Source organism: Bufo gargarizans, chromosome 3 (assembly GCF_014858855.1).
Source record: "Bufo gargarizans isolate SCDJY-AF-19 chromosome 3, ASM1485885v1, whole genome shotgun sequence".
Lineage (NCBI taxonomy): Eukaryota > Metazoa > Chordata > Amphibia > Anura > Bufonidae > Bufo > Bufo gargarizans.
The window spans coordinates 290190588-290215203 of NC_058082.1; the positions used below are offsets into that span (position 1 = coordinate 290190588).

At 42.2% G+C, this 24616-nt stretch overlaps 1 protein-coding gene across 1 annotated transcript in view; it reads right to left on the reverse strand.

Moving 5' to 3' along the window:
* LOC122931550 overlaps positions 1–24616 on the reverse strand; it is a 168488-nt gene that overhangs the window by 122235 nt on the left and 21637 nt on the right. The window contains exons 8-10 of the mRNA XM_044285623.1: positions 22006–22167; positions 20658–20821; positions 12268–12443 (exon numbers count right to left, since the gene is read on the reverse strand). Coding sequence (XP_044141558.1) covers positions 12268–12443; positions 20658–20821; positions 22006–22167 — 502 coding nt within the window. The remainder of the gene's footprint in view (positions 1–12267; positions 12444–20657; positions 20822–22005; positions 22168–24616) is intronic.

Here is a 24616-nt window from a genome sequence, read left to right on the forward strand (position 1 = left end):
GCCCACGGATTGGTTCCCTTGACGCAACCGCAGTAGGGAGGATGTGGCTGAGGTGGAGCGTCCGGGTTTGTCGAACACCCTGCGGAATGCTTCTAGGAAGGCCTGTAGATCCATTATGACTGGGTCGTTTCTTTCCCAGAGTGGATTGATCCAGACCAGTGCCTCCCCAGCAAGGCGTGACATAGGAAAAGCCACTTTGGCTCGGTCAAAAACAAATTAGTGAGGCAAAAGTTCAAAATGAAGGGTGCAGCGTGGAGGAGCTGAGAGACGAGGTTCGGATCCTGGTACGAAGGAAGATGGCGGAGCAGAATCCGGATAAACCGCAGCCGAGAAGCCAGATGACACTTGGTTAGCAGATGTCAGGTTGTTTAGACGCATATTCACATTACGTAAATAGGACAGGATTTGATCCTGATGCTCACGCTGTTGGGCCATCTCCTGATGTAACTCATGAGACTGGGAGGGTTCGGATCAGCGGGGTCCATGGCCTGAGCAAACTGTTATGCAAGCGGGTGTGGACCCTTAAGGCAATTAAATATATAATTTAATCTTGTGCTGTTCTGGTATCTCGATCACGAATCCCCACATCCGTGTTTTGGCCTAGTTATACGGTACTGCGGGTTGCTTTCTCACCCTATATAATCCTGTTAACGGACCGGGCTTATATCAAACGAGAAACTGGTGGCAGTCTACCCGGGCTGAGAAAGCGCTGTTTCACTGGGGAAGTGAAAAGGCTCTATCCGCTTGTTGCCTCTCTGTGCCTGCGTGGACAGGGGGTGTCTGTGTAAACTGTATCAAGCTGACCTTCCGCGCTTCTAAGGAGGGCCTAACGTCATGTCTTGGTAACCAGTGACTATACCGTATCTCGAATATCTACTATAGATATTCAAAAAGGAGATCTAAAATAAAAATAACTTTAAAATACACTTTTACCTTTCCAATACAGTTATTTCGCAACTCCTCTCCCCCTCTCTGTTAATTTTCTGACCCTACCTTCCTACTATTTGTGTACATCGGTGCATGATGACACCTTGCCCACAGCACCGCTTCTGCCACATATTAAAATTTTGTTATGGTAGAAGGTGCACTTAAATCCTATGTCTTATCTGGGATGCACTGGAGGAAACATGGCAGTGGAGGCTATAGGTCGTTACGGCCCCTGTGTAGTTGCTGCTTTTGCCCTTCTAAAATTTGGACTGTTAGGCCTGTATTACATCAACAGATTATCTGACCAATATCTGTCCAATCAGACCAATAGTTGGCGTGAATAACAAAATATCTGTGTGTGTAAACGGCCATCTGACCAAGGATTGGTCATAAAATCTGTTGTTATACCGCCCTAACTCACCTGTCCTAGATCCAGCATGCCCTAGTTGACTTTTCAGTCTGGAGCCTCTGCTTTCTCTGTGCATCAGGTTTCTATGGTAAACCAACACCCAGAGGTGTCATCTCGATGGTGGGTTAATTATACTTGCCTATGACAGCAACTCCCCGCTTGATTATTCACGTTGTTCAGCTTTCCTACTGTCCATTATTTATTAATTTGCACTTCTTACTGTTGCTACTCTACTTTGGACATGATACTGTTGCTACTCTGTTACACTGTAATTACTACTGTAGCTACTCTGTTGCACTGTACAGCACTACTACAGTACAGCTAATCCAAGTTTGTTTCAACTTTGCTTTCTTGCTGCACCTCCTCCACAGCTAAGTATTGTACAATGCTACTACAGTACTACTACTCCAAGTGTGTTCAACTCTGTTTCATTGCTGAACATCCACAACTCAGCACTGCACATAAATACTACAGCCCTGCTATTCCAGGTATTTCAACTGTACTTCATTTCCACAGCTCAGCACTACATAACACTACTACAGCTCTGCTACTTGAAGTGTGTTTCAACCCTGCTTTATGACAGCACATCCACAGCTCAGCACTGCACAACACTACTACAGCTGTGCTAATCCAAGCGTGTTTCAACACTGCTTCATTGCTGCACAACTGCAGCTTCAGATTTGCAGCTTCTCCAAATCAACTAATAAGATCTGGTATGTCCTCGCCTTTGTTGCATCCGTGCTTCTGCTCTCCCCCACAGCGCCATCTGTCAGCAGAGTTCCATACCTGCTCATCCAGACCTGAGGCTTAACGGATCCATCCTACCAGGTGAAACATAACATGGAGCTGTATGTCTTTTATCAACTTGCTCTGGGACATTTTTGATGTTCAATTTACAGATTAAACAATAAAAACAATAGTTTTCCAATTTTGGAAGACCATCTTCTTTTTATACAGCCACACTTTTGGTTAAAATCAATTCCCTTAAAGGGGTTTTCTGAGACTTACTGATGAACACTGAATTTCAAAAAGGCTAATTTCCCTGGATTGAGGGCAGCATTTCATGGCATAGACTAGGAGCAGCCACTGTCACAGATTAATACTGAGGATAAATGGGAGAGAATCAAATCCACATTGAGTAATTGCACTAAATTTTTTATCCCTTTAGGTAACAAGTATAAACAGCTACAATTAAACTCCCCCCCCCCCCATGGCTTACAGCTACTGTAAAAAGGGCAATAAAAGACAAAAAGAGGGCATTTAAAAAAATACAAATCTGAGGGGTCAGCTGAAGATTACAAAGGGCTTAAAAAAATCAGCAAAAAGGAGATAAAATTAGCAAAGATACAAAACAAACAGCAGGTAGCAAAAGAAGACAAAACAAATCCCAAAAAGTTTTTTAAATGTATAAATGCTGAAAAACCTAGGTCTGAGCAGGTAGGTCCCCTAAATAATGGTAAAGGGGGGGGGGGGTAGTCACTGAATATAAGGAAAAGGCAGAGTTCCTAAATAGTTTTTTTTGCTTTGTATATACAAAAGAAGAGAAAGGAGCTGATATCTGTGGCGCCAGTGATATACTCAATTGGCCCCCTAGTCTTCTCCCAGATTTTAAAGAACTCTCTTGATGTCACATTTGCAGCAGGGATACCGGAAGAAGGAGACACTGTGAGTGGGATATTCGGTTGTTGGCCATAAACAAAAAATTGCGATTTCTTGGAATACTCACTGACATGATTGTTGTATGAGAACTCAGCCCAAGGCAATAGTTCGACCCAGTTGTCATGATGACTGTTAATGAAGTGGCGCTAAAAGTTAGTCAGAATTTGGTTAACACGCTCCATCTGGATGATAGGCAGACGAGAAGTCCAGAGATACATTTAATAGCTTGCAATAAGCTCTCCAGAATTTTGGCATGAACTGTATGCCTCTATCGGACACAATACGAAGTGGAGAGCCATGGAGACGAAAAAGGTGTTCGATAATTTTTTTGGCCAGTTGGGGAGCAGAAGGATGTCCAGGCAGAGGAACGAAATGCGCCATTTTAGAAAAGCGGTCAACCACTACCCAAATTACAGAACAACCAGAGGAAATGGGTAGATCCGTGACAAAGTCCATGGCTATTTGTAGCCAGGGAACCTCAGGAACAGGAACAGGAAGCAGAAGGTCAGCTGGACGTTGTTTGGGAGTCTTATTTTGTGCACAGGATGGACAAGCAGCTACAAATTCTTGAATGTCTTGTCGCATGGATGGCCACCAGTACCGCTGTGCAATGAAACTGAAGGTCTTTCGCTGACCAGCATGACCCGCCACTTTAGATGAATGGCCCCATAGCAAGATTTGCTTGCTGAGAGACTCTGCAACAAAGGTCTTTCCAGGAGGGATTTCGGATAGCTTGACGAGAGAGGCCGAGATTTTAGCGGGATCAATTGGGATTCCTCATCCTGGTCAGTGGTTTTAAAAGATCTTGAAAGAGCATCTGCTTCTTGAAAGTAAAGAACTAAATTAAACTGAGCAAAGAACAGGGACCATCGAGCTTGTCGAGGATTAAGTCTTTGTGCAGACTGTAGGTAGGTGACGTTCTTGTGGTCAGTATAGATCACTACAGGATAACTGGCTCCTTCCAGAAGGTAACGCCATTCCTCCAATGCCATTTTAATGGCCAACAACTCTCTGTCCCCAATCGAGTAGTTGCATTTAGGAGCGGAGAAGAAGCCACAGGTTGTCATCTTACCTGAGGGAGATTTTTGTGAAAGCACCACCCCAGCTCCGATAGACGATGCATGCACCTCCAGGAAAAATTGCTTACTGGCATCAGGACGATGGAGTACTGGAGCCGCAGAGAAGACCTGCTTCAAGGCTTGAAAGGCTGATTCAGCCCCAGCAGACCAATTTTTGGGATTCGCCCCTTTACGCGTCAAGGCAGAGATGGGGGCTGTCAACGAAGAGAAGTGTTGTACAAATTGGCGGTAGTAGTTGGCGAACCCCAGGAAACGTTGAATTGCCACTTAAAAATCACAGACAGCTTCTCAGGATCTATCTGCAGGCCAGTATCAGATATTATATACCCTAAAAATTGAAGCGAGGATTGTTCGAAGATGCATTTTTCAAACTTGGCATACAGACAATTTTTTCTTAGCCTTTGTAGGACCAGACGAACCTGCTTCTAGTGAGTAGCCAAATCTGGAGAGAAGACAAGGATATCATCGACACAGACCACAACACAAGAGCATAACAAGTCTCTGAAGATATCGTTAACGAATTCTTGGAACACCGCAGGGGCATTGCTTAGTTCAAGGCGTATCACCAGATATTCATATTGACCGTCACGGGTGTTAAAGGCGGTCTTCCACTCGTCCCCTTGATGAATTCGGATCAAGTTGTAGGCCCCACGCAGATCTAATTTGGAGAAGATCTTAGCTCCTCTGAGGCGGTCAAACAACTCTGGAATAAGGGGAACAGGGTATTTGTTCTTGATAGTGATTTTATTTAGTCCCCTATAATCGATGCATGGCTGGAGAGAACTGTCTTTTTTCTTTACAAAGAAGAAGCCAGCGCCAGTCGGAGAAGATGATTTCCGGATAAATCCTCTGTCAAGATTTTCTTTGATATAGTCAGACATGGCTTGTGTCTCTGCTGGTGACAGAGGATAAATGCGACCATGGGGAGATGAGAAACCAGGAACCAGATCAATAGGACAATAATAGGGCCTGTGTAGAGGTAACGTCTCAGCCTCCTTCTTATCGAAGACGTCGGCATAGGCATGGTATGCTGCAGGCAGATTTTCAAGATTTGGTGGTACCCGGGGTGACCGAGCAGGCTGAACTGGAGAAATACACTTTCTAAGGCAGTACTGTCCCCAACGAAGCACCTCTCCAGACTTCCAATCAAGAACAGGTTAATGGACACGGAGCCATGGTATCCCCAAAAGGAGAGGATGAGAGACTTCGAAGAATAAAGAACAACATTTCTTCTATATGAAGAGCTCCTACCTGTAGTTTCACAGGTTCAGTCGAAAATTGTACAGACTCAGAGCCCTTCCATCGACAGATGACACCATCAATGGTTTCTGCAGGCGTCGGACTGGAATATGATATCGATGCACTATGGCTTGCTGCAGGAAGTTGCCGATCCGGAATCCAGAAGAGCCATCTCTGTGAAACGAATATCTCCAAACGACAAAGTTGCCGGCAGAGTCCGTGGTAGAGAGGAATTATCTTCACCCAGGGCCGCCTCTCCAACAGACCCTAGGCTCAGGAGTATTCCCGGTTTCAGGGGACAAGCACGGAGCACATGATCAGATCCACCACAATAGAAACAAAGTCCTTTGGCACGGCAGTGATCACGTTCCTGTTCAGTCGATCTAACTCGGTAAACCTGCATGGGTTCAGGAACTGTAGACAACATGGAAGACTGAGGGTTAGGAGCTTGCTGAAGAGAAGACGCCAGACATAAAGGTCTCCCCTCACGTGCCACTTCGCTGGCACCTTCATGGAACCGCAAATCAATTTGAGTAGCCAGGGAGATGAAGTCAACCAAGGTGGAAGGAACATCCCGTCCGGCCAGCTCATCTTTAATTCTCCCAGAGAGACCCTCCTAAAAGGTAGCCACAAGTGCCTTATTATTCCAGCCAAGTACAGAGGCCATTGTACGGAATTGGACTGCATACCAGCCCACGGATTGGTTCCCTTGACGCAACCGCAGTAGGGAGGATGTGGCTGAGGTGGAGCGTCCGGGTTTGTCGAACACCCTGCGGAATGCTTCTAGGAAGGCCTGTAGATCCATTATGACTGGGTCGTTTCTTTCCCAGAGTGGATTGATCCAGACCAGTGCCTCCCCAGCAAGGCGTGACATAGGAAAAGCCACTTTGGCTCGGTCAAAAACAAATTAGTGAGGCAAAAGTTCAAAATGAAGGGTGCAGCGTGGAGGAGCTGAGAGACGAGGTTCGGATCCTGGTACGAAGGAAGATGGCGGAGCAGAATCCGGATAAACCGCAGCCGAGAAGCCAGATGACACTTGGTTAGCAGATGTCAGGTTGTTTAGACGCATATTCACATTACGTAAATAGGACAGGATTTGATCCTGATGCTCACGCTGTTGGGCCATCTCCTGATGTAACTCATGAGACTGGGAGGGTTCGGATCAGCGGGGTCCATGGCCTGAGCAAACTGTTATGCAAGCGGGTGTGGACCCTTAAGGCAATTAAATATATAATTTAATCTTGTGCTGTTCTGGTATCTCGATCACGAATCCCCACATCCGTGTTTTGGCCTAGTTATACGGTACTGCGGGTTGCTTTCTCACCCTATATAATCCTGTTAACGGACCGGGCTTATATCAAACGAGAAACTGGTGGCAGTCTACCCGGGCTGAGAAAGCGCTGTTTCACTGGGGAAGTGAAAAGGCTCTATCCGCTTGTTGCCTCTCTGTGCCTGCGTGGACAGGGGGTGTCTGTGTAAACTGTATCAAGCTGACCTTCCGCGCTTCTAAGGAGGGCCTAACGTCATGTCTTGGTAACCAGTGACTATACCGTATCTCGAATATCTACTATAGATATTCAAAAAGGAGATCTAAAATAAAAATAACTTTAAAATACACTTTTACCTTTCCAATACAGTTATTTCGCAACTCCTCTCCCCCTCTCTGTTAATTTTCTGACCCTACCTTCCTACTATTTGTGTACATCGGTGCATGATGACACCTTGCCCACAGCACCGCTTCTGCCACATATTAAAATTTTGTTATGGTAGAAGGTGCACTTAAATCCTATGTCTTATCTGGGATGCACTGGAGGAAACATGGCAGTGGAGGCTATAGGTCGTTACGGCCCCTGTGTAGTTGCTGCTTTTGCCCTTCTAAAATTTGGACTGTTAGGCCTGTATTACATCAACAGATTATCTGACCAATATCTGTCCAATCAGACCAATAGTTGGCGTGTATAACAAAATATCTGTGTGTGTAAACGGCCATCTGACCAATGATTGGTCATAAAATCTGTTGTTATACCGCCCTAACTCACCTGTCCTAGATCCAGCATGCCCTAGTTGACTTTTCAGTCTGGAGCCTCTGCTTTCTCTGTGCATCAGGTTTCTATGGTAAACCAACACCCAGAGGTGTCATCTCGATGGTGGGTTAATTATACTTGCCTATGACAGCAACTCCCCGCTTGATTATTCACGTTGTTCAGCTTTCCTACTGTCCATTATTTATTAATTTGCACTTCTTACTGTTGCTACTCTACTTTGGACATGATACTGTTGCTACTCTGTTACACTGTAATTACTACTGTAGCTACTCTGTTGCACTGTACAGCACTACTACAGTACAGCTAATCCAAGTTTGTTTCAACTTTGCTTTCTTGCTGCACCTCCTCCACAGCTAAGTATTGTACAATGCTACTACAGTACTACTACTCCAAGTGTGTTCAACTCTGTTTCATTGCTGAACATCCACAACTCAGCACTGCACATAAATACTACAGCCCTGCTATTCCAGGTATTTCAACTGTACTTCATTTCCACAGCTCAGCACTACATAACACTACTACAGCTCTGCTACTTGAAGTGTGTTTCAACCCTGCTTTATGACAGCACATCCACAGCTCAGCACTGCACAACACTACTACAGCTGTGCTAATCCAAGCGTGTTTCAACACTGCTTCATTGCTGCACAACTGCAGCTTCAGATTTGCAGCTTCTCCAAATCAACTAATAAGATCTGGTATGTCCTCGCCTTTGTTGCATCCGTGCTTCTGCTCTCCCCCACAGCGCCATCTGTCAGCAGAGTTCCATACCTGCTCATCCAGACCTGAGGCTTAACGGATCCATCCTACCAGGTGAAACATAACATGGAGCTGTATGTCTTTTATCAACTTGCTCTGGGACATTTTTGATGTTCAATTTACAGATTAAACAATAAAAACAATAGTTTTCCAATTTTGGAAGACCATCTTCTTTTTATACAGCCACACTTTTGGTTAAAATCAATTCCCTTAAAGGGGTTTTCTGAGACTTACTGATGAACACTGAATTTCAAAAAGGCTAATTTCCCTGGATTGAGGGCAGCATTTCATGGCATAGACTAGGAGCAGCCACTGTCACAGATTAATACTGAGGATAAATGGGAGAGAATCAAATCCACATTGAGTAATTGCACTAAATTTTTTATCCCTTTAGGTAACAAGTATAAACAGCTACAATTAAACCCCCCCCCCCCCCCCCCATGGCTTACAGCTACTGTAAAAAGGGCAATAAAAGACAAAAAGAGGGCATTTAAAAAAATACAAATCTGAGGGGTCAGCTGAAGATTACAAAGGGCTTAAAAAAATCAGCAAAAAGGAGATAAAATTAGCAAAGATACAAAACAAACAGCAGGTAGCAAAAGAAGACAAAACAAATCCCAAAAAGTTTTTTAAATGTATAAATGCTGAAAAACCTAGGTCTGAGCAGGTAGGTCCCCTAAATAATGGTAAAGGGGGGGGGGGGGGTAGTCACTGAATATAAGGAAAAGGCAGAGTTCCTAAATAGTTTTTTTTGCTTTGTATATACAAAAGAAGAGAAAGGAGCTGATATCTGTGGCGCCAGTGATATACTCAATTGGCTAACTGTAGATATGGTCTAAGAGAAGTTAAATAGGGTAAATGTGAACAAGACTCCGTATCCAGATGGATTACACCCAAGAGTGCTTAAAGAGCTCAGTTCAGTCCCCTGTTTATAATTTTTAAAGATTCTCTAGGTACTGGTACAGTGCCAAGTGATTGGCGCAAGGCTAACGTGGTGCCCATATTAAAAAAAGGATCAAGGTCCTCCACAGGTTATAGACCAGTTAGTTCAACTTCTGTTGTGGGAAAAATGTTTGAAGGACTCTTAAGGGACTATGGGACTATAAATAATATTATAAGTGATAACCAGCATGGGTTTACCAAGGACAGAAGTTGTTGTCAGACTAACCTGATTTGTTTTTATGAGGTGGTGAGTAGTAGCCTGGACAGAGGGGCGGCTGTGGATGTTTTTTTCTGGATTTTGCAAAGGCTTTTGATACTGTCCCTCGTAGAAGCTTAATAGGTAAAGTAAGGTCTATAGGCTTGGAAAGTATAGTTTGTAATTAGATTGAAAACTGTCTGAAGGACCGTGTCCAGAGTTGTGGTCAATGATTCCTATTCAGAATGGTCCCAGGTTATAAGTGGTGTACCCCAAGGTTCAATGCTGGGCCCTTTATTATTACATTTATTTATTAATGATATTGAGGACGGGATTAATAGCACCATATCTAATTTTGCAGATGACACTAAGCTGTGTACAGTCTATGGAAGATGTCCACAAACTACAAGCTGACTTGAACACTCTGAGTGATTGGGCATCAACTTGGCAAATGAGGTTCAATGTGGCTAAATGTAAAGTTATGCATTTTGGTAGTAATAATCTCTGTCCTTGAGGATGGTAGATTAAATTACAGCATACAATGTCAATAAGCTGCTTCTCAGGCCATCGGGATATTGTCATGCATTAAACGAGGCATGGACTCGCGGGGCAGGGATGTAATATTACCACTTTACACAGCGTTGGTGCGGCCTCATCTGGAATATGCAGTTCAGTTCTGGGCACCAGTACATAGAAGGACGCACTACATCTGGAAAAAGTACAGAGGAGAGCGACTAAACTGATAAGGGGAATGGAGGGTCTTAGTTCTGAAAGATTAAAATAATTGAATTTATTTAGTCTTGAGAAGAGACGTCTAAGGGGGAACATGATTAACCTATACAAATATATAAATGGGCCATACAAAAAAATACGGTGAAAAGCTTTTCCATGTAAAATGCGCTCAAAAGACAAGGGGGCACTGCCTCCGATTGGAGAGGAAAAAGTTCAGTCTCCAGAAGCGTCAAAGCTTTTTTACTGTAAGAACTGTGAAGCTGTGGAATAGACTTCCTCAGGACGTGGTCACAGCAGGAACAGTGGACAGTTTCATAAAAGGGTTTAGAAGAATTCTTAAGGCTACTTTCATACTAAGAAAAATAACTGAAATAAAGTGGCCATGGGAGGAAATGCTCAAAACCCCCAAACACTGTAGCGTGAGTGATCTCACTATGGAGGTATGTGGGAGTTTGGCTATAAGTTGGATCTTAGCACCTCTCAGACTGTTGTTCACACTCCGTAGGTAGCTTAGTGGTAGGAACCCGTACCGCGCTGAGATACCTTGACAGTAGTGCAAAAGGGCTCCGATCTGTTCCTGACTGGAATACATTGGCTAAAGTCTCAGTTCCTAACATCAGCTTGAGGGGTTGGCCAGTGTTGTCAGTTGCATCTCATTGTGGTGCACCTTTCGCAGTGATTTATGTATTTTTATATTTGCATGCACACATTATCCCATCTTGTGTAGGATACCGTGTGGTGCATGTGGTCCACTGCCGACATCCTCCATTGTACGTATTTTTGCTGGGGATTGCCGTAAACTATGGATCACATGCGGAGGAATTGCTCCCTCCGTCATAAACACACTACAGTGTTTGGGGTTTTTGAGCATTTCCTCCCATGGCCACTTTATTTCAGTTATTTTTCTTGATATGTTTAGAATGTGCCATTGCGTACTGCTGGTAGCATTGTGTTGCACCTGGTAGCCTGTGTCACATGGCCTGTTATAGGTGGAGCTTACAGCCTTATCATCTCTCCCCCTACCTGAGTGATCTCACTAAGGAGGTATGTGGGAGCTTGGCTGTAAGTTAGATCTTAGCACCTCTCAGACTGTGTTCACACTCCGTAGGTAGCTTAGTGGTAGGAACCTCTGCCACGCTGAGATACCTTGACAGTGGTGCAAAAGGGCTCCGATGTGTGCCTGATTGGAATACATTGGCTAAAGTCTCAGTTCTTAACATCAGCTTGAGGGGTTGGCCAGTGTTGTCAGTTGCATCTCATTGTGGTGCACCTTTCGCAGTGATTTATCTACTTTCACACTAGCATTTTGGTTTCTGTTTGTGAGATCCGTTCAGGACTCTCATAAGTGGTCAAAAACAGATCAGTTTTGCCCTAATGCATTCTGAATGGATAAGGATCAGCTCATAATGCATCATTTTAGCTCAGTTTGCCTCTGTTCCGTCTCCATTCCGCTTCGGAGGCAGACACCAAAACGCTGCCTGCAGTGTTTTGGTGTCCGTCTGACGAAACTGAGCCAAATTAATCCGTTCTGACACACAATGTAAGTCAATGGGGACACAATAGAAAACGGATCCATCCTCCATTGACTTTCAACGGTGTTCAAGACGGATCCGTCTTGGCTATGTTAAAGATAATACCAATGGATCCGTTCTGAACGGATGCAGACGTTTGAATTATCTAAACGTATCTGTCTGTGCAGATTCATGACGAATCCGCACCAAACGCGAGTGTGAAAGTAGCCTATAAAACATTAATGCTTATGAACATTAATGCCTTTTGGGATTCACATTCCCACCTATCCCTTGGTTGAACTTGATGAACGTATTTCTTTTTTCAACCGTAATAACTATGTAACTATCCTCAGGATAGGTCATCAGGATTTAATTGTGGGGGTCTGACAATCGGGACCCCCACCGCTGCAGTAATGCCACAGCCTTCTCTCAGTTTTTCCTAGGCCAGTGAAAACACGTTTATCGGTCACGTGGCTTAGGCGTAGTTCACCCCCAATGAAGTGAAAGGGGCTGAGCGCGATACCAAGCACAGCCACTGTACTATGTACGGTGATGTGCTTAGGAAGCTGCTAAAAGTCAGCGGTGCTCAAGGAGTACCGGTGCCTTCTCAAACAGCTGATTGCCAGAGATCCTAGGGGTCAGACCGCCACCAAACAGATACTGATGACCTATCCTGAGAATTGGTCATTAGTTATAAAGTCTTGAAAAACCCTTTTAAAGGTTCTTTTACAGAAATATCATTTATTTACATTATGCTTAATGAATAAAATACCTGTCAAACAGCGGGAAAACAGTCCATCCTAATGGAGGTTGAAGCTGAATCTCTTGTCCATTACTGGATATCACTTGACCACGCTGTTCATTCCTGAGATGAGGGATGTATGTAGCAACCATTCCAAATACTTGAACAAGAAGCACGCTATTAATATCCAAATACGGATGAAGAACCTAGAGAAACATTTTGGCAAGGTATAATAAAAATATTAATGAGAAATACTATGAAGAGTAAGAAGTAGTCTTCAAACATGGTAAACTCCTTGAAGGTAAATTGCAACAATAAGCAATAAATGACCAATGCACATTCAATGAAACAATTGTATATACAGTCCTGGCCAAAAGTTTTGAGAATGAGACAAATATTAGTTTTCACAAAGTTTGCTGCTAAACTGCTTTTAGATCTTTGTTTCAGTTGTTTCTGTGATGTAGTGAAATATAATTACACGCACTTCATACGTTTCAAAGGCTTTTATCGACAATTACATGACATTTATGCAAAGAGTCAGTATTTGCAGTGTTGGCCCTTCTTTTTCAGGACCTCTGCAATTCGACTGGGCATGCTTTCAATCAACTTCTGGGCCAATTCCTGACTGATAGCAACCCATTCTTTCATAATCACTTCTTGGAGTTTGTCAGAATTAGTGGGTTTTTGTTTGTCCACCCGCCTCTTGAGGATTGACCACAAGTTCTCAATGGGTCTGGGGATCTGGGGAGTTTTCAGGCCATGGACCCAAAATGTCAACGTTTTGGTCCCCGAGCCACTTAGTTATCACTTTTGCCTTATGGCACGGTGCTCCATCGTTCTGGAAAATGCATTGTTCTTCACCAAACTGTTGTTGGATTGTTGGAAGAAGTTGCTGTTGGAGGGTGTTTTGGTACCATTCTTTATTCATGGCTGTGTTTTTGGGCAAAATTGTGAGTGAGTCCACTCCCTTGGATGAGAAGCAACCCCACACATGAATGGTCTCAGGATGCTTTACTGTTGGCATGACACAGGACTGATGGTAGCGCTTACCTTTTCTTCTCCAGACAAGCCTTTTTCAGAATGCCCCAAACAATCGGAAAGAGGCTTCATCGGAGAATATGACTGCCCCAGTCCTCAGCAGTCCATTCACCATATTTTCTGCAGAAGATTAATCTGTCCCTGATGTTTTTTTTGGAGAGAAGTGGCTTCTTTGCTGCCCTTCTTGACACTAGGCTATCTTCCAAAAGTCTTCGCCTCAATGAGGGTACAGATGCGCTCACACCTGCCTGCTGCCATTCCTGAGCAAGCTAGGCACTGGTGGCACTCCGATCCCGCAGCTGAATCCTCTTTAGGAGACGATCCTGGCGTTTGCTGGACTTTCTTGGACGCCCTGAAGCCTTCTTAACAAGAATTGAACCTCTTTCCTTGAAGTTCTTGATGATCCTATAAATTGTTGATTGAGGTGCAATCTTAGTAGCCACAATATCCTTGCCTGTGAAGCCATTTTTATGCAACGCAATGATGGCTGCACGCGTTTCTTTGCAGGTCACCATGGTTAACAATGGAAGAACAATGATTTCAAGCATCACCCTTCTTTTAACAGGTCAAGTCTGCCATTTTAACCCAATCAGCCTGACATAATGATCTCCAGCCTTGTGCTCGTCAACATTCTCACCTGAGTTAACAAGACGATTACTGAAATGATCTCAGCAGGTCCTTTAATGACAGCAATGAAATGCAGTGGAAAGTTTTTTTTGTGTGGATTAAGTTAATTTTCATGGCAAAGAAAGACTATGCAATTCATCTGATCACTCTTCATAACATTCTGGAGTATATGCAAATTGCTATTATAAAAACTTAAGCAGCAACTTTTCCAATTTCCAATATTTATGTAATTCTCAAAACTTTTGTCCACGACTGTAGCTGGTTTTCACCCTAGAACTAGTTCTAGAATAATAAATGTAACTAATAGGATAGCTTGTAAATATATTTTCATATGGCCTAAAGCTTACAACGTAACCTGCAGTTTTCCTTAAAAGGTAAGAAAGTGGAACAGAAACTGTTGTATGTTGAAAATAATGGCTATGAACACCTCTGGGGGCCAGTTTTTATCATTGCAATTTACTCATTTTTGGGCAAAAAAAAACAAACATTTTTTCAATTAGCTTTTATTAAAAATCAGTTTTTGTTCTACAGCCTTCACTCTGTAGACTATTGCATTGTTACAATATGTCAGGGAGCTGTTCTGACAGCATGATGTGTAGTCCTTATCTCTGAACTCCTGACAAGTCATGAACACATATTTAAGTCATATTCTTGCCAGTTTGATAATAATTTTGCTTATGAGTTTTTATGAGCTGTGAAGAGTTCAGAGATCAGGGCTACATATCAAGTTAAAGAATTCAGTGTAAAATACAAAGCAATAGTCTGCAGATACACTAAAAGTGTAGGCATTAGAATAAAAACGGTTGAAAAATGTTTTATAAAGAACAAAATGTAAAAATGTATTTTCTTTCCACCAAAATGAGTAAAATGCAATGATAAAAACTGTCCCGAAGGTGTTCATAGCCTTTAAAGGTATTGCTGGTCATTTGTTGACAGGTGCTAGAACAGACCAACCTGTAGTTTCTTACAGTACAGCATTACCCCAATTACAGCCATTACAGCGCAAATCTTTAACCATTTACTCTAGGGCAGGGATGCTCAACTGGCGGCCCTCCAGCTGTTGTAAAACTACAACTCCCATCATGCCCTTCTGTAGGCTGATAGCTGTAGGCTGTCCAGGAATGATGGGAGTTGTAGTTTTACAACAGCTGGAGGGCCGCAGGTTGAGCATGCCTGCTCTAGGGCAAGAAACTAGAGGCCCGTCCATGTTTGTTATTTATCTATATATTTTGAATTAACAGCTAACAGATAACAGCTTTATTAGCAGACTAAAAATGTGAGTTTTTGAGTGTGCAAGTGTGGTTTTCATCTAAACTGTGTTTTGTCTTAAGTGTGTGACTTGAGATTAAGGGACTTTAGATTTAAGGACTTTAGGGGCAACTGCATTTATTCACTTTTTTATCATTTGCACTGTATAATTTACCTTGTTTTTCTTTTTCTGGGGTAATCCCTATTAGCAAGTAGGTGTTCCATAATTGACAATGCAGTCCAGTGCGAATTTTGTGCAATGTATGCAGTCCTGGAACAGACTTTGAGGGAGCATTTTGTGTTGCAATATTTGAGCAAATTGCATGTTTGCAAGCCCAGATCCTATATCTAAATGAGTTAGTTTCAACACAGATGCCTTGACAAAATAGAAAGTTTGCTGGTCACTGTAGAGACACCCGATGGGATAGGGTGATAGTATGGAGAAACAGGGAAGAAGGTAGCAAGCTGGCTTAAATGTGGCCTGTTTCACCCAGGGAGAAGTGCAGTGGCATCTTAAAAAGATTAAAATAGACAAATAACCGGATCCAGGTGGCATACACCCCGTATTTTAGATAATTTAGTAATGTAATAGACAGACCCCTTACTTCTGATATTTAAGGACTCTATAATGAAAGGAAGTGTTCCACAGGATTGGCACTTAGCAAATGTGGTGGCAATATTCAAAAAGGGGTCAAAAACTAAGGCAGGAAACTATAGACCGGCGAGTCCAATATCTGTCCTAGGTAAACGGTTTGAAAGTTTTGCAAGAGATGCTATCCTGGAGTATCTCAATGAAAAAAAGGGTATAACGCCAAATCAGCAAGTGTTTAGGAAGAGGTAAATTGTAGACTGGATTGGGGTGAGTCAATGGATGTCATATTTCTTGACTTCTCCCAAGCATTTGATGCTATGCCACATAAAAGGTTGGAACATAAAATGAGAATGCCTGGACTGGGGGAAAATGTGAGTATGTGGGTAAGTAACTGGCTCAGTGATAGGAAACAGAGGGTGGTTATTAATGGTACACACTCAGATTGGGTCACTGACACTAGTGGGGTACCACAAGGTTCAGTACTGGGCCCTATTCTCTTTAATATATTTATTAATGAACTTGTAGAAGGCTTGCAAAGTAAAATATCAATTTTAACACAAAAGAGGACAGTATAATGCTACAGAGGGATCTGGACAGATTGGAGGCTTGGGCAGAGAATTGACAGATGAGGTTTAAAAGGGTTTTCCTAGATTTAAATGCTGATGACCTACCTCTTTATAGGTCATTAGTACATAATCAGTGGAGGTCCGACAACCAGGATCCCCACCGATCAGCTGTTTGAGAAGGCAACAGCACTCCTGTGAGCGCAGTAGCCTTCTCTGTCCTTACCACGCACAGAGCTGTACATTGTATAACTGTGGTGCTTGGTATTGCAGCTCAGCCCCATTCACTTCTATGGGTCTGATGTGCGCTTAGGCCATTGAACCAATGAATGTGTTGTCACTCAGCCTAGGGAAAGCTGTGAGAAGACTGCAGCGCCTCCTCAAACAGCTGTTCGGCTGGGTGTCGGACCTCCACTGATCAGATACTGATGACCTATCCAGAGGACCTACTTTTAAATGCTTTAAATGCCTCACTAGGTCCTCATTTTAGCTCTGATAATACCTTTTTATGGGCTTTGTTTTATTTTGGCTAATTTCACACCTGTGGTGTGAATTCCGGCAGAGAACAGCCTGCTGGAATTCACTGCATCGGGCACTGCCGGATGCAGACTGAATGTCCGCTGGCCCCATTAAGTATAATGGGGTCTGGCAGAGATCCAGCCGACAATGCGGAGAATCGGTTGCATACATATTGTTGCATGCTGTGGTTTGTGTCCAGCCGGTTCCCGGCATTGTCTGGTGGAAATGCCTGCTGGAGTTCACACCGGAGGTGTGAAACTAGCCTTAGGAATCATTACAAAAAATGTTCATTTGTATTTGTTTCTTTTCTTCTATGAGCTTTTGCTAAGCTTCTAGTATCAAACATAACATTCATTTTTTACAGTGTAGTATAAGAGAAGGAAACAAGTAATTACTTTGCTCTAAATATAGAATCACAATTAAAGGACAAATCTGGAATAATTTTGCACTGAAAGAGACCGCAACAAATTGCAATAAAATGAGTATCGACTTTTATATAATTCTGCTTAGCAGCTGACAAATCGTACAAATAGTACAAAATAGCCCTATTACAGGACAAATAAACATGAGATTTTTTTTCTGTCGGATTGCACTTCAGAGTCTCATGTCAATAAGAAAATAAATGCCTGAATGTAGACACGGTGGATCAGCAGGGATTGGACAGACAGGGGCGGACTGAAACTTTCCAGTGGGCCAATGCCCAGGGGGCCATCCTAGCTCTCCCCATGGCCGCTAGCCAAGTACATAGTGACCTGATGCTCCCAGCATAAAACTGGGAGCATCAAGTCCCTATGTCACCTCCAAAAATCAACTGTATCACCATCTTCAGGATGGCATTACAGCTGAATACTGTGGAGGGACATGAGAGTCAATGGCTATCTGCCTCGCTGTTTACCCTCATAGGTCACAGGTCAATAGAACATTATTAATGTGGTCACAAAAGAGGAAATTATTATTGCTGGAAACACTGCAAGGGACATTATTAATACTTGAGGCACTATAGGAGATATTATTACTAGAGCAACTATTATTACTATTGAGGACACTATAAGGGGGCACTATAATGGTTGAGGGCACTCTACTTGACATAATTATTTTTGTATGGTACTAGTATTTTTCAGGGGCACTATCTGTATGGCACTTTTATTTTTACAGTGGAGCACAGAAAGCACAGTATTGGGAGTGAAAGCAGGATGACCCTTTTGGGGCACCAGAATGGGGATGTTTGTGTGTCAAACTCTACAGAGACCAGATGTAGATGAAAGAAATTGTTATGAAGGTCTGGGCTGAATGGAGGAGATGAGGAAAGAGAACCTCACTGGATGTAATAGACATGTAGTACAGTATTCTCTGGTATGTTTGGCAGCACTGAAGGACCAGGCAGGGTGCAGAAGGTAGAGTTAGCTTGATTCTGTGGCCTACATCTCACCTCCTCAGCCCCCTCCTCCATATCTTAATAAGAGACATTTGGAGGAAGACTCAATGTGGCAGCTAGCACTGGCCATGACAAAGGGCAGTTTCTTGGAAGATATTTTGTGGTGATATTTGGTGCTGTTGGGGCTATATTTGATGCTGCCCTGTGATATCTCGTGCTGCAGGGGTACTATTTTGTGCTGTGCGCTTGAGTCTTCCTGAGTGTGTACACTCAAACCACAAGCACTGTGGGTTGAAATGGTGCTATGATCACGTGTCCAATGTACGGCATGTGATCCTGGAAGTGCCCGCTACATAATTGCACTGGGAGTGCATCGCCTGGTAAGGATAAAATATTATCGTCATCCCATTCTTGTAACACTTGCCACTGCAGACGAGCAGAGATGAAAAAACTGATTTGCAACTGCTGTTCTTTGTATAGTGCCTAAAAACTTGGTCACATAAACTAGGCCTACCTATTCTTTTTTAAAGTTTGCTTTTTGAAATAGTATGCTGAATATTGACCTTCAAAACAGATAAGCATCAGGTCCAAATGGAGCCCAGATTGGTTATGAAACAAATACTTTTAATGTCTAGTGCAGCACAATATGTAGAAAATACATTCCTAAGTAAACGATTCTAGGGTACTACTCATAGTCCTTTCCTGAGGACACTTAGAGTGGACTGGACAGTTTCTATATGAGCTTCATAAGCCATCTTATTCTTTGTGGCCTTGGTCTATATGGAGGATGTACAACACTCATTACACACTTTATGTGAAGATACACACTAGCTTCTCTTAAAGAGGTTGCAGCAGTAATGTGTCACCCATATGTCAGATTACTGGGTCACGTGACACATGGGTGAGACATCATCAACGCGCCCAATCACTAATGGCAGCAATCACGTGACCCTCGTTAAACATTTTTAGCATATACTTTTTAACAAACATATAGATGATGACAATATATTACATGGTCTCTGTTTCAGAGTTTTGAGAGCAAAGCTCTTGATGCATACATTTGGTATATATGAGATTTGAACACCTCAATATATTATTTTTACATTGTTTTGTGTGTAAACCTACGCTTGGAAGTGTTTTAGGTTCAAATGTTTGTTTTGATGCATCTCTTTTAAATAATTCCTGTTTCTCACAAAGTTGAGATAGGAGAGAAACTCACAACAGCAATCCAGGTATTACAGGACCCATTCCATCCCGTGAATGATCCAGTAGAATGAGAGTGTTCACCATGAGAGAAAAATCTAAAGTCATCAGGTTCAGGTTGTCTGCTTTCAGGAAATATATAGATTTGGTGGTGCACTTACTTTTCAAGACTGTATTAAGGTTGCTACTTTTTAACATTTCCAGCTTAAAACCAGATTTTCGCTCTTTCCAGATCTAGTGATTTTATGAAAATATTTGTATATAAATTTAGGCCTAACTGGTATATATGAACTCTGCACATGTTGAACGCTTCTTAAAAAGATGTGATCCATATAACTTTCTGCTTGGGTTACACTTTTACCCACTAATATCATCTTTTCATGAAAAAAATTACACTTTGGCATAAAGTTGCATGAAGGTGTCTGTGTCTGTAAAGTGATAAGTGGCGTTCTGACAATGTACCAGGTATTAACTTTCAGAAAGTATATGTGTAGGGTGTTAGTATGGCTTTATTTGTACATACCAAATATCCAAACACCCCCGGAAGTGAAAGGGTTAAGGAGATGTATTCTGCTGCTATTCTCAAATAACCACTCCTTTTTGGTGCATTAATTAATGGCTCCTACAGGCATATCATCCTTATTTAGCACTCCTGTGTTAGCTTAAAGGGAACCTGTCACCGGGATTTTGTGTATAGAGCTGAGGACATGGGTTGCTAGATGGCCGCTAGCACATCAGCAATATCCAGTCCCCATAGCTCTGTGTGCTTTTATTGTGTACAAAAAACGATTTGATACATATGCAAATTAACCTGAGATAAGTCCTGTCCCTGACTCATCTCACATACAGGACTCATCTCAGGTTAATTTGCATATGTATCAAATCGTTTTTTTTTACACAATAAAAGCACGCAGAGCTATGGGGACTGGGTATTGTGGATGTGCTAGTGGCCATCTAGCAACCCATGTCCTCAGCTCTATACACAAAATCCGGGTGACAGGTTCCCTTTAAAGCAATTTCCTAATTATATGTCTTTGGTTACCTTATTTATTTCTATGCAGTCAATGTTCCCACCTCTATTATAATACTAATTTCAACTGCTGGAATTAAAACGTTTACTGCTTTTCCATATTGGAGGGTTCTTTTGTAAATTATCCTTTTTTTTATGTTACAGAGGACAGGTTTTACAAATAGAAATGAGCTGAAATAATGTAACTATAAAGAAAATGCATCTTTCTGTAGTCACGTAACATACCACTGAAGGATCTATCCACTGCGGTGACCGCTGTAGACTTGTGAAGTCGTGCTGATGTGTCAACAGCTTTTCCTCTCCTCCCCAGCCTTGTGGTAATTCTGGAAGTGGCATACTCTGTGGCCCCTTTAAGATTCTAGCGAACGCATTGACGTATAGACCATCTGCTGTGTTTACAGGGTAAAAAAAAAAAGAAGAAGCATAATATCAGGTGTAGTAAACAAGAAAAAACAGAAAACCAATAGCCTCACAGTACTTCAATGTAAAAATGCAAAATGGAAAAAAAGATAACTAGATTGTTTATGGGTACAATATAATAAGAGCTATTGCCTGATTTCCTATATATTACTTACTACTTAAAAGGGAATTTCTGCTTAAACATTTCCCCCCCAAAACATTTTATTAGAAAATTATTCAAGTCCACACAAAAAAGCATAAACAAAATGCAATAAAGGCCGAATGCACACGGCCGCGTGCATTCGGACAAATAGTGTGGATTTATGTGCCTTTTGTTGTGTGGTTTTGGTGCGGATTTTCTGCAGATTTCTGCACATAAATCTGCACTGTGTGCTGCCACCCTAAATAATTTGTCTGGCAGTTAAAAATGTTAAACAAAAGGCTCAAAATGCTGTGAAAGATAAAAGAAGCCATACTCACCCCACTGGTAACTACATTCTCGTCCCTCTAAGCATGCAGGATATGACCTCTCTGCCAATCACTGGTTGCGGTGGGTCACCACTGCAGCCAGTGACTGACAGAGCTGTCGTTTCCTTTGTGTTAAGAGGAACCAGAGCAGTCACCAGGGAGGGAGTCAACAAGCGATGGAATAGTGGAGGACCAGTCAGGTGAGTATTGATTCTTTGATAATTTTTTTAAAATAATTCTTAGCCCTTTAAAGGAAATATTTAACTGCTGGAAACCCCTGTAAGGTGTGGTCCAGAATTAGAAAAGGGTCTTTTTTCAGAAAAGACACTGGGCTGCAATATCAAATACAGTCCATGGACAAAAGTATTACTGCTTCTGGAAAAACTAAGATCCTTTTTTCTAATCCTGGGCATATCCAATCAATGTGGATAGTATCAAAGCAGTGAATATCACTTTCCCATGGGAAATGAGATCTGGTGGGTGCACCCTTGGCTGTTTCCTTAGCATATGATCAGGCACCCAAATTAAGGAGCCTGATAAGTCGGTCATGGGGGAGGAGCAAATACAATGAAAATGAAAATCATGGTGGATTAAGGGGAGAGTCACAGAAATATGTAGATTTAAAAGATTACACAGGTAACAGGCACTCTTTAAGGAAGACAGTACATTTCACATCTAACAATAGATTAATAAAGCTGTAATGTACCTTCTAACCCAAATGCTTGTTTGATTCGGACACGGAGACCGGTTTGCTGTCTATATCGTACCACACTAAGCGTGTTGCAATAAGCTAGTGATGGCTGTACCCAGGATGACTTCTGACCACCTAACCGTGTTTCATACCAGTCCTGCACCTGACTTTCAGACACTGATAATAAAAAATTTCACAAAAACCTAAAGATTAATACATTGTATTCATATTAAAAATTAATGTATATTAAAAATACAATACAACGTATATATAAAATACAATAGTGGATAACAAATTAATTAAATTATTATTTATTATAATACAGGGTGGGCCATTTATATGGATACACCTTAATAAAATGGGAATGGTTGGTGATATTAACTTCCTGTTTGTGGCACATTAGTATATGTGAGGGGGGAAACTTTTCAAGATGAGTGGTGACTTTTATTTTTTCAATAGGAAGAGGGTCATGTGACACATCAAACTTATTGGGAATATCACAAGAAAAACAATGGTGTGCTTGGTTTTAACGTAACTTTATTCTTTCATGAGTTATTTACAAGTTTCTGACCACTTATAAAATGTGTTCAATGTGCTGCCCATTGTGTTGGATTGTCAATGCAACCCTCTTCTCCCACTCTTCACACACTGATAGCAACACTGCAGGAGAAATGCTAGCACAGGCTTCCAGTATCCGTAGTTTCAGGTGCTGCACATCTCGTATCTTCACAGCATATACTAATGTGCAACAAACAGGAAGTTAATATCACCAACCATTCCCATTTTATTAAGGTGTATCCATATAAATGGCCCACCCTGTAGATTGAAAGCTGTAGCTCCAGACCTGACTTTAAAGGAGTTATCCGGAATATTGATGGCCTATCCTCAGGAGTCCCGGCACCCTCTCTGATCAACTGTTCGAAGAGGCCAAAACACTCACTGGAGCTCTGGTGATCGCTGATGCTTCCTCGCAGCTTACCAAGCACAGGGCTGTCCACTGGATAGCAGCTGTGCTTGGCATTGCAGATCAGCCCTATTCAATTGAATGGAACTGAGCTGCAACTAGGCCATGTGACTGATGTATGATGATGTCACTGGCCTAGGAAGAGGCCTAGGTGCTCATAGACCACTATGGCCTCTTCGAACAGGTGATCGGCAGGAGTGCTAGGACTCAAATCCCCACTAATCTGATACTAATGACCTATCCTCAGGCCATCAATATCAAAATCCCCCCAAAAAACTTTAATATCCTTCAATAGTCGTTGGTTCTCCCCAATGACCAGTTTTGATTACACAATATTAAGAGCAAACACATTTATATTCAGAAACCTAATCTCTATGCAACATATATTCCTCAGAACCAATGCCTCTAGAGATAAACCTCCTTTTGTGACAGTCCCCCCATTCTTGTGATCAGTGGGGTCCCAGAGGTGGGTCCCCCAGTGATTAGACACTTACAGATAGACACTTAGGACAAAGCCAAAAATAGCTGGTCACTAAGGAATTAAGCCTTTCCCTGCCAAGGATGTATCTCAAACTTCCTTGCTACAGATGGCTGGATCTCAGGCTGTGTAACAGCTAGAGCTATCCTCTATGGCTTGTTTCAAAGCTGAAAATCATGAATTATAGCACTTAGAAATGGGTCCCAGTGACAGCTGTATTTACCTGCAGCTCTCACTCCTGACTCGATTTCCAAAGGCTTTATCTCTGGATGTAGGGCAGATAGCACCGAATTCCAGCTTTAAAAAAAGACATGGCTCACAACTCTAGCTGCTACACAGCCTGAGATATTTTTAAAGCAGCCTCCTCCTTTCAGCCAGCATCCTGATCACAGTGACAAATAATTAGCACCAAACACACCACAAACAAACATCAATAAAGTTTACATTTTACATTGTCCCCATCCTGTCCATACCTGACCTTTAGAGTAAAATATACAGACTACTGCTCTAGCTATACCAGTTACATGCTACAGTAATAGCAATAATAATCATTAGAGAGGAATATCTAATATATTTCTGACAGATGGAAAAAATCACTTACTGACTGTCATTATAAATAATCCTTTCATAATTTCATGCTTTACCGTATTTTTCGCTTTATAAGACGCAATTTATTTTAAGGTCTGATCTGAGGTTTGATGGGGGTCTAGTATGGGGGTCTGAAATGGAGGGCTTATATGAGGTCTGAAGAAGATCTGATGGGGTTTTTATGAGGGTATGATATGAAGGTCTCACGTAATGTCCTGATATGAGGGTCTCATGTAATGTACTGATATGGGGATCTCAGTTAATGTCCTTATATGGGGGTCTAATGTAATGTCCTGATATGGGGGTCTGATGTGATATCCTGTTATAGGGGTCTGATGTGATGTCTTGGGGGTCAGATCTGAAGATTTGATATGGATGTCTGGTCTGAGACTCTGATATGGGGGTCTGATCTGAGAATTTGATATGAGGGTCTGATCTGAGGATCTGATATAAGGTTTGAGGAAAAATATTTTTTTCTTATTTTCCTCCTTGGGGGTGCGTCTTATCAACAGGTGCGTCTTATAAAGTGAAAAATGGCTACCAGAGGGGCAAAATGTCCAAAGACCCGTAGCAGTGAAACGGTTAATGCACATGAA